The following is an 8,607-nucleotide window of genomic DNA, read 5'->3' on the forward strand; positions in this document are numbered from 1 at the left end:
CAAGTGATTAAATAATTATAATGATGTCCCATATTACAGGATTCATTTTGTGATTTCATGATCTTATTCTAGACAGTGAATTAACTCTGTTTGTCAACGGAATCGCTGAAAGCACAAAAACAAGTGTTGCAACACCTAGCTGGGTACGTATGACATTTGGCGCATTATGTTTCTACCGAATAAGACTTGGAAGGTTTGACTAAACTGCCAGCTGAATTATCTTTCAAACGAACCCATTTGATGCACTATATAGTTACCAGATACGAGCTCCTTATAGTCAGCAGCATGCAGATTTGTATGGGGAATTGTATTACAATTTCCCAATTTTCTTGTGCCTATTCCAAAAGATTTCGGTATGCTTATTAGATTTATAGCATAATCGTTTTCCCCAACAGGTGAGCAGTGCCCAAGTATACATCGGCAGAGATGAACGTAGTTTCTTCAATGGAACCATGGATGAGGTACGTTACATTCAACTTGTGCCCATGAAGCTGATGGACGTAATATGGGGTGTTTTTTTTTAAGCATGTATCAACGTTTGAAGGTTTTCCTTAGCCTTTTCAATACATTGCAACCCAAAAGCAAGGTTCTATTTGGTTTGAGTAAAATTGGAGAGCTCCATATGGTCTTTAATCAAAAGATTACACTGCGATTGATTCAGCTCCAAGTTCAAGAAAGTTTTATATCACAAATAACTTTCATTGTATCAAACGATATCGGGATGATACTCGAATTCAGATAGGCTTTCATTGTCAAAAAGTTCTGACGACTGTTTCATACTAGCCACTCTGGATCGACATTCTGTAACGTTCGTTAGCAATGATATAATCCATTACATTCACAGGTGCGTATTTGGGGTGTAAGTCTCTCCGATGAAGAGATTAAGGAACACATGCAGCTAGCTAGCCTGGAACGACAGAAGCATAAAGACCTGCTGGATGCGCACTATAACATGGACAATGAAGAACAAGGTATGGAATCCAGGCATGAGTAAACCAAAGCACTGATCTCTTCTCTCTTTCAGCAGTGTCATTTCACCGAATCTTATACATTGTGTGTGCAAACTTGTTATTGCTGTTATCATTTGGATTTGCAGGACCTACTGTACATGGTTGGTAAAGCAAAGCTGACGTCACGACATTCGATATCACTATTCTATTTTTGGTTTACAGGATCAAGTATGCTTCTAGACCAAGGCCTCTACGCCCACCACGGTCTGATCGTCGGGGACCCGGACTTCATTCCAAGCTTTGTTGATCAGGGTCGCTTCCAGGTCACATACCCAGAGAACCGACGAAGAAGACGCAATGTGAACTATCACTATGAGGAAAACCACACGGAACTCTAAAAGTGAAGCCAAATTAACGTTCATAGTGATATTGATTGCTAGCCATAGTTGCAGAAAAGCACTCCAGCCAGATCCCATGAAATAAAAGGAGGGATATAAATGTTTGGATGTAAAATTTAATAATTGTTGTTTGTGTAAATATGCTGTTAGCCGATTGTTTGATGAATAAAGTGTTTATAAGGTAACCATACACTGTGTGTTGTGCTGATTTTCCTGTTTTTAACATTTGTATTTCAGCTTAGTTATATATGTACATAGAGAGACTCGTTTCCGTCACATTTTGATAGGAATTAACCTTTTTACCAGGGTTTTGCCGAAATTAATCCGTCATTTTTTGACAATTCAGGAAATAAAGTTGTGTGTGCTTTGAAATCGAATGCAGTATGATTTAAGAGCGTCCATTTAAAAAAAAAAATATGTTTGGCTGCTTGGTTGTAAATTTTAGTTGTTTTCTGTTTTGCTAACGATATATAATTAAAAAAAAAATTACAATCAGTTGAAGGAAACAATGTAGAAAGTATTTGAATAATTTCTAAGGAATTGCATGTATATTATTTTATATTATTATTTTTATAAAGTGTGTGCAACTCTAATAGAGCAAAAATATTGTTTTTATATTCTCTGTGATATTGAAGTATATTTTGACTGACCCCACCAAGAATACATGTAAAAACGTTCAAACTGTGTATGGATATAAGTTCTGTAGTTCGGACTCTAGAGGTTCCCAATGTACTTCGGATGATTAAATGCAACTGTTTTCAAACAAAAATGTGTGTCTCATTATTTTTATTTTAATCCTTTCAAAGGTCATGTATATGGCACTAGTGGCGCTGTATAGCATTCTAAAACGATTCGATTAGCGGGGTAACGGGAGGTATATTTGGCAACAATGCAGGGTCATCTCCAAACCCCAAATCTATTTACTTACTCAATTGTTTTTTTAATCCTTACAAGTTTTTATTTCACAAGTAGTTGAACACATATATCATCTAAGCATACTTTTAATTTGTTGCAAACGCTTGTTCCCAGCAAAACAATACTTTGTTGATATTTCAATGTTAATGAGAATCAAAATTTAATTGCCATTGCTTGTTTTTTCCTTTTTCTTTCTAAGTTTACTTTTGTCACAATTTACAATGAATTCACTCACATCTAATGTTCACCCATGGGACATGGAGTGCTCTGAAATGTGCAAAACTAAATCAGGCCAACTTTACTCACTCTTTCGCCAGCAAATTTGTGCAAAAAGGTCCTCAGTATTTCACCAACCAAGTTTGCAGATTCAATTCAATTTTAACCATAACTCCCTGGGGATGTGCAAAATCGTATTAAAATGGGAGGATTCAGGACTGTTAGGGCTATGGAAGATATTTCTTCAATATTATTCCTCATGCGAAGGAAGTCAAGTGATTTCAAAATGAGGCTAAACACTAGACTAGTACATGTCGAACCATGGTCCAACAATTTGGAAAGACTGACCTCTTCCTTCATTGTCAATTTGTCATTAGTCTGGTTACTGACTAGAGTATGGAGAAATGTGTTGTAAATAGAGATTAAAGTTGCCGGTTCATGCCACATGTTTCTTTTGGCACACTTCAGTACTGAAGCAATGTTGGACTGGTTGTTTTAAGTGCCAGTCTAATTTCTTGTATAGCATGTTTTCAAGACCTTAAGCTTTGGGACTCTCATGCACAGTTTTGAGAGTCCCAATTTTTCGGAATAATCGTTACCCATTTACTTTCAGTTTTATCGTAACTATTTCTCTGTTACTTAAGTAATGACTTATGAAGATGGACAAAAAAGGACAACCGTATAGAGAATAGATAAATAGCTGAACTCATGAATCGACTGTTGGAAACTTACCGATCTGTACTTTTCAGATGATATTCCAATTTCATGTATTTTCCAAACGAAATATTTTCCTGTGGTGAGTGACATATTTCGATGAGAATACTCCAAGTCACAAAAGTGGCATTCATTCTAGTGGACGATGAAATGTGGTTTCCACAAATAAGCTGCTCTCCTCAAATTATCGATCACAACGACAAGCATGTACTAGTTCTGTTTTATTCCAGTATATTTCCGTAGCTGTATTACTGACATGTACAACTCCATTTGGATTTGAGAGGTAACAACGAGAGTTTGTATGCCGTACAAGCCACCGTGGTGACTGCATGTGTGTGGCTCTCCATGTATTTCTAGGACAAATGTGCCTGTCTCGTAATAATGGAACAAAAGTTGTGAACCCAGGCGAAGGTTTAACAATAAGATCTGGTAAAGGTGCAAACGCATGAAGGGTCGTGAGTAATGCTTTTATACAGCTGTCCAATACTAAACATGAATCGAATTCATCTCATAGCACAAAGTATTAATAAGAATCGAAACTATTTGTTCCCTTGCACACCGGATAATAGTTGCGGGAGGGACATAGTTTAAGTCGGGGAAGGTCAATTAATGCAAAAAAGGCAGCCACTGCGTACACCACCATCTTTTGCTAAAAACAATTGGTTAAAGTGGTCGGGACTTGCCTCAGATCACACTACAGAGCATATAGAATTCAAAAAATTCCGGGGCCCTTAAGTGTGCCGCAGACCCCACGGCAAAATTGTTTGATTTCAATTTTTGTCGGGGAAACAAATTCGTTTTTTCACCCCCCCCCCAAAAAAAATTGTTCTGATGGATCCACTCGTTCCTAAACATACTTATTACATATTATTGTCCAGCTTACCTCTTTACGTGTATTTTCATTTACGACTTAAAATTCATCAATCTCTACCATAACACATTGCCCGGTATTCTGTAATTTTGGGTCAAGCTCCATACCAGAAACCGGAGACTTTTTTTGGCCTTGGTGCAATAATCATTCAAATCACTCATGTACTTTTCAAGTTAAGGAATTTTGAACACAAACACCGTTTTCAAAGTTCTGTCCAAAAAAGGTAAGTGTTCTTTCAGCAAAACGAAATCGATTAACACACATCCCTATGTGAATTGTTTTCGTCTAGCTGAAAGAACACTTACCTTTTTGTGATCCGTGGACAGAACATTAAAACGGTGTTTGTGCTGAACCACCCATATGACGATCTCAAGTTAGTCTTTTTTCTCCATCGCTTTGGCCTTTCTTATAATTTTCTTTTTGTTTTCTAGTGCCTGACCAAACAAGAAATTATAAACACCATCCGCTAAAAAGGCGGGAAGGAGAGACATCGGTTTGTAGAATAATTTAGCATCCAGTCCTGGTAGGTACCGTCGCCATGGGAACCGGGAACAGAGCGCATGCTCCATAGCATCTGTCACTTCATGCAAATTAGGGGACGCCATACGCAGGGCATCGATAATAAGAAGTTCCACTAAAACACAATGTATACAAAAACACAACTAGGTTTAATAACTAACGAAAGCAGTGGAATTTACAAAATACAGATTGTTAAATGGGACTTTTATTAGAGAAAAACATATTAATTATCCATCTATAAAATAAACTTGAAAAGCAATGAAGGAGTTTGACCTCTCAGGACGTTTTGTTTTTTGCAAAAAAAAGTCTGTACTGCACATCTTGAAACTTTTAAATAACTGCAAAGATTTCGTGTGATGTTGTGATTGAATAATTATGCAGTCAAGGCACATCTTGTCAAACTGACGCTCAGTTCACATCTGGTTTTCACATATTTCAAAATACTGTCTTGTTACACAGATGGGCTCTTTGTAATAAGGGACATTTACGGATCATATTGAGCTACGAGCTTACTTGCTTCACGCGCAATCTCGCCACCAAAGCTGTCCCTCTCTTCCTGCGGTAGCCGCTCCCAGGCGGTGTTCAGTCTGCGTTTCATTGCGTCTGTATCAGAGAATGTACCCTGGTACGCCCCTGGCTCGATAATGTGAACAGACACGCCATACTGTTTCATGTCACACCTTGTTGGCATGAATGAAAAGGAAGTTATAAGAGACTAAATAATAAAGAGGTTGTTATATTTCCGAGGTGTTGTTCCCGGATCATGGACACAACGTTGATTTGGATGTCAGTAATAAGTTGATGGCGGAAAGGTTCTTTGAACCGGATTCCATGGCATTTTGACCCTTAATAGTGACAGCAAAAGTCTTGCGATTCAAAAGATTTTGAGGCTTACGTTTTATACAGTTGGATTGTGATACCTTTATAATAATCTGAAAGGTCGGTGAAGGGAGAATTGCATTGTGCTTTCTCCTCAGGAATGTCTAGCTGTGCCCATGAAGGCCTTTGACACCGGGCCTGACTGTGACTGGGAAAGGTCTGGTTGTCTTTGACTTACACATTTGGGATTAACGTTAACAAGCTGTGTTTCTGCTACTTTGATATAAAGCTATTGATACTACTAACCAGAGCATTTGCAATAATGTTTATTGGGCACTTTTCAAAAAGAATGTTGCATCCTGACGCCACTTTTTTTCTTGTATTATTATTATCTCAATGAATGTCAGTCACTGCAAAATGTTGAAAAGACATGAATCTGAGACTGAGAAACATTTTCAATTTTGTTTGAAAGTACTTTGATAATGTACTCGACTCTCCATAGACTTTGTACACAACCAAATAAGTGGCGTCAGGATGCTACATTCTTTCCCACTTTTGAAATTAACACAATATTCTTAATGCAAATTTTACGATAGGTAATTAATAACAAACTACGGTAATGCTAAATTGTTGATACCTGATGTTGTCTGAAAAAGCTTCTATGGCGGCTTTCGATGCTGTGTATATGGTCCCCGACGAGGGGAATAGCGCCACCGCGCTGGACACGTTGACAATACGCCCTCTAGCGGCGCGGATGAGTGGGTAAAGCGTGTTAGTCACTTCAATGGCGCCAACGAGGTTGACCTGCAGGACTTTCACAATGTCATCCCTGTTCAGCCAATGGTACGGTCCCAGCGGGGAGATTATTCCAGCATTATTGACTAAGCCCCACAATTCTGGCAAAATCAACGAAGGCAGACATGTTGTGTTCTTATTTATCATGAAACAACAGAGCACGCCACCATGCGTTTAAAAGGGGTAACATTTCAACATCATTGTCACCATTCTGCAAATGTATCTGCAGCGTTGGAAAACGATTAATGAACAGATTCTTTTTGTTTGTTCGGGTTTTTTTTACACGGAGATTTGAGGGATTAAAGATGATCGAGTCGCAAGTCTGTATTTCTTGCTATCATTTGTATTAGAAAGAATTTTGCCATTCCGACAAGTGTCAGGTTTATAAGTTTCAGCACATTTTCGATATTACAAGCTTTTTATTTGCATAGCAACGTAAGCATTTGCTCGTTTCCAGACAGTTTTATTAAATAATTTTATTTAAAAACGCAGACTTTGATTTCCGCGCTGTTGATGTGTTATTTCATAGTTCCTGGTATTTCTGAATAAAAATTAAGATTTCAAACGAGGAATGTTATTGTGAAAGTGTAACATCAGGAAATACCTTGTCCCTCCGGTATGATTGTTTGTACTGCATCACGCGCTCTGTGAACACTCTCACTGCTTGTAACATCCAATCGCAATGTAGTCAACCTCGATGACGTCACACGCTTGAGTCTAGCCGCGCCCTCCTCTGTAAGGCAGGCTGCGATCACGTGACACCCCCTGCGTCGATCCAGGTTGCGGGCGAGCAGGTTGCCGAATCCAGAGTCACAGCCTGTGATGAAGACATACTTGCCTTCGATGTCGATATAGATGCGGTCTAGTACCCAGACTACTACTAGACAGGTAAATACTGCAACTGCAGCGCATACGAGCGCCAACATGTCTGATGTCTGTTGCAAGTCAGAATGATGAAAACGACATTCAATTGAAATTATTGAGTTTGGAGCAAAGTTTAATACATGTATTAGCAAGCATTATTTGTTTAATGGGAATCACCCATCACTAGGCCAGATGACCACTCAAGGTACGGGTTACAATAATGATATCACACGACTCTTTAACTATGGCCTATAGACCTTTATCATGCTGCAAGCATTCAGTCGTTTTCCCTGTATCCAATAACAGTACTGAATGATTGTGTGCAAAAAAAGGAACCAGACTATTTTTTCTTCCCGCCTCACTTTGGTTACGTTGATTTGAATGGAGAAAAATCAATATGGCCGCAACATGATAATGGTCTATATTACGCCACTTCGGTCATCGTGTAGCCTATTCATCGTGTAGCCTATTAACCGAAAGCTTACTTTACTACGGTGATACATGCACTACACTTCACTAATAATGTTGCTAGTACACGTGCATTCTTCACACAAAAACCTTTTCCCGGGTATGTTGGAGACGAACACCACCAACATAATAAATAACATGGATATCATCTTATCATTTGTACAGTCATCATGAAGACATAGATGGAACCTACCTTCTGTGTGCGGCCTAGCTACTGCATGTGTGTCAGAGCACCGGCAGTGTTTGCAGGTCAACGTTGATTGTGTGATATATTTCTTTTGTATTGACCTAACGCAGGGGTAACGGACGTGTATTGCACTTCGTGACTATTTTAGAGATGCTCTTTGCCCCGTGAGCTATAAATATCTAGCTCTTTGACAACTTGTCGGCCTATAGTTTGAATTCCCCGAGACCATACAATGAAAGTCGAAAGCTTCAAAATTGCACGGCCCCATGGAAAACAGTTTCGAATTGTTTGGGCATACCATGGGTAAAGCAATGTAAGAAATATAGAAAGTAGGGAAAACTTCAGACCACACACACAAAAGTATTGCATCTTTGTGGGTGAAACAAGAAGTGAACGGCGAAAAGGTGAACGTGCGTGCTATAATGATTTTTAGCCAATCACAATTAAGTAATACACCTGGTTATGTGGACCTGACAAATCAGAGCCACTCGTCATGAAGGGAGGACTTTTAGGGCAAAAAAAAGTAAAGGGAAGAGCGATTCGCTCTTTGCACGCTTCCACCATAAGCATGCAGAGCCTCGATCGATCGGGCATTTTACACAATAAATATATCCGGTTCAGTGATTCCCGTGTCGGGGTTCAGTGATTCCCGCGTATACACGGGTATCACTGAACCGGCTTTATTTAGTGTGTTCAGTTGCCAGATCAAGGCTCTGCATGCTGATGGCGTAGCCTGCAAAGAGCGAATGGCAGTTGTCTGAGGTATGCAAGAAGACACGTAATGATATAGGCCCACAGTCCGATTAAGTACGTTTTATTATTAGAAACATGATTAAATCATGAAAGTACCAAGTATAAACCTGTCTTCAATAACTTGTGCGATTGAAACGA

The 8,607-nt window shown here is 39.0% G+C and overlaps 2 protein-coding genes across 4 annotated transcripts in view; one reads left to right on the top strand and one right to left on the bottom strand.

Annotated features, from left to right (window-relative positions):
• LOC119725765 overlaps positions 1–2,574 on the top strand; it is a 44,145-nt gene extending 41,571 nt beyond the window's left edge. The window contains exons 68-71 of the mRNA XM_038197328.1: positions 73–143; positions 396–461; positions 845–971; positions 1,173–2,574. Coding sequence (XP_038053256.1) covers positions 73–143; positions 396–461; positions 845–971; positions 1,173–1,348 — 440 coding nt within the window. The 3' untranslated portion in view covers positions 1,349–2,574. The remainder of the gene's footprint in view (positions 1–72; positions 144–395; positions 462–844; positions 972–1,172) is intronic.
• Positions 2,575–4,329: 1,755 nt separating this feature from the next.
• LOC119725764 (short-chain dehydrogenase/reductase family 9C member 7-like) lies at positions 4,330–8,412 on the bottom strand. Of its 3 annotated transcripts, none has more exons than XM_038197326.1 (5): positions 7,723–8,412; positions 6,802–7,132; positions 6,040–6,298; positions 5,097–5,263; positions 4,330–4,698 (listed from the first exon to the last, which is right to left on the bottom strand). In XM_038197326.1, exons 2-5 carry the CDS (start codon positions 7,121–7,123, stop codon positions 4,439–4,441), a joined length of 1,008 nt encoding a protein of 335 aa, XP_038053254.1. In that variant the 5' UTR covers positions 7,124–7,132; positions 7,723–8,412; the 3' UTR covers positions 4,330–4,438. The 3 variants fall into 3 exon arrangements, with proteins under 3 accessions (XP_038053254.1, XP_038053253.1, XP_038053255.1); XM_038197325.1 differs by lacking the exon at positions 7,723–8,412 and adding an exon at positions 7,547–7,712; XM_038197327.1 differs by lacking the exon at positions 7,723–8,412 and adding an exon at positions 7,547–7,712 and having other exon boundaries at positions 4,504–4,698; positions 5,089–5,263.
• Positions 8,413–8,607: the final 195 nt, after the last annotated feature.

Source organism: Patiria miniata, unplaced genomic scaffold, assembly GCF_015706575.1.
Source record: "Patiria miniata isolate m_02_andy unplaced genomic scaffold, ASM1570657v1 HiC_scaffold_19, whole genome shotgun sequence".
NCBI lineage: Eukaryota > Metazoa > Echinodermata > Asteroidea > Valvatida > Asterinidae > Patiria > Patiria miniata.

What these genes read in the sequence shown, in the direction of transcription:
- LOC119725764 (XM_038197325.1), bottom strand. An exon ending in AATCATACCGGAGGGACAAG is followed by an intron (nt 6,299 to 6,801) that starts GTATTTCCTGAT and finishes TGATTTTGCCAG; the next exon opens with AATTGTGGGGCTTAGTCAAT. An exon ending in CGAGATTGCGCGTGAAGCAA is followed by an intron (nt 4,699 to 5,096) that starts GTAAGCTCGTAG and finishes ATTGTGTTTTAG; the next exon opens with TGGAACTTCTTATTATCGAT.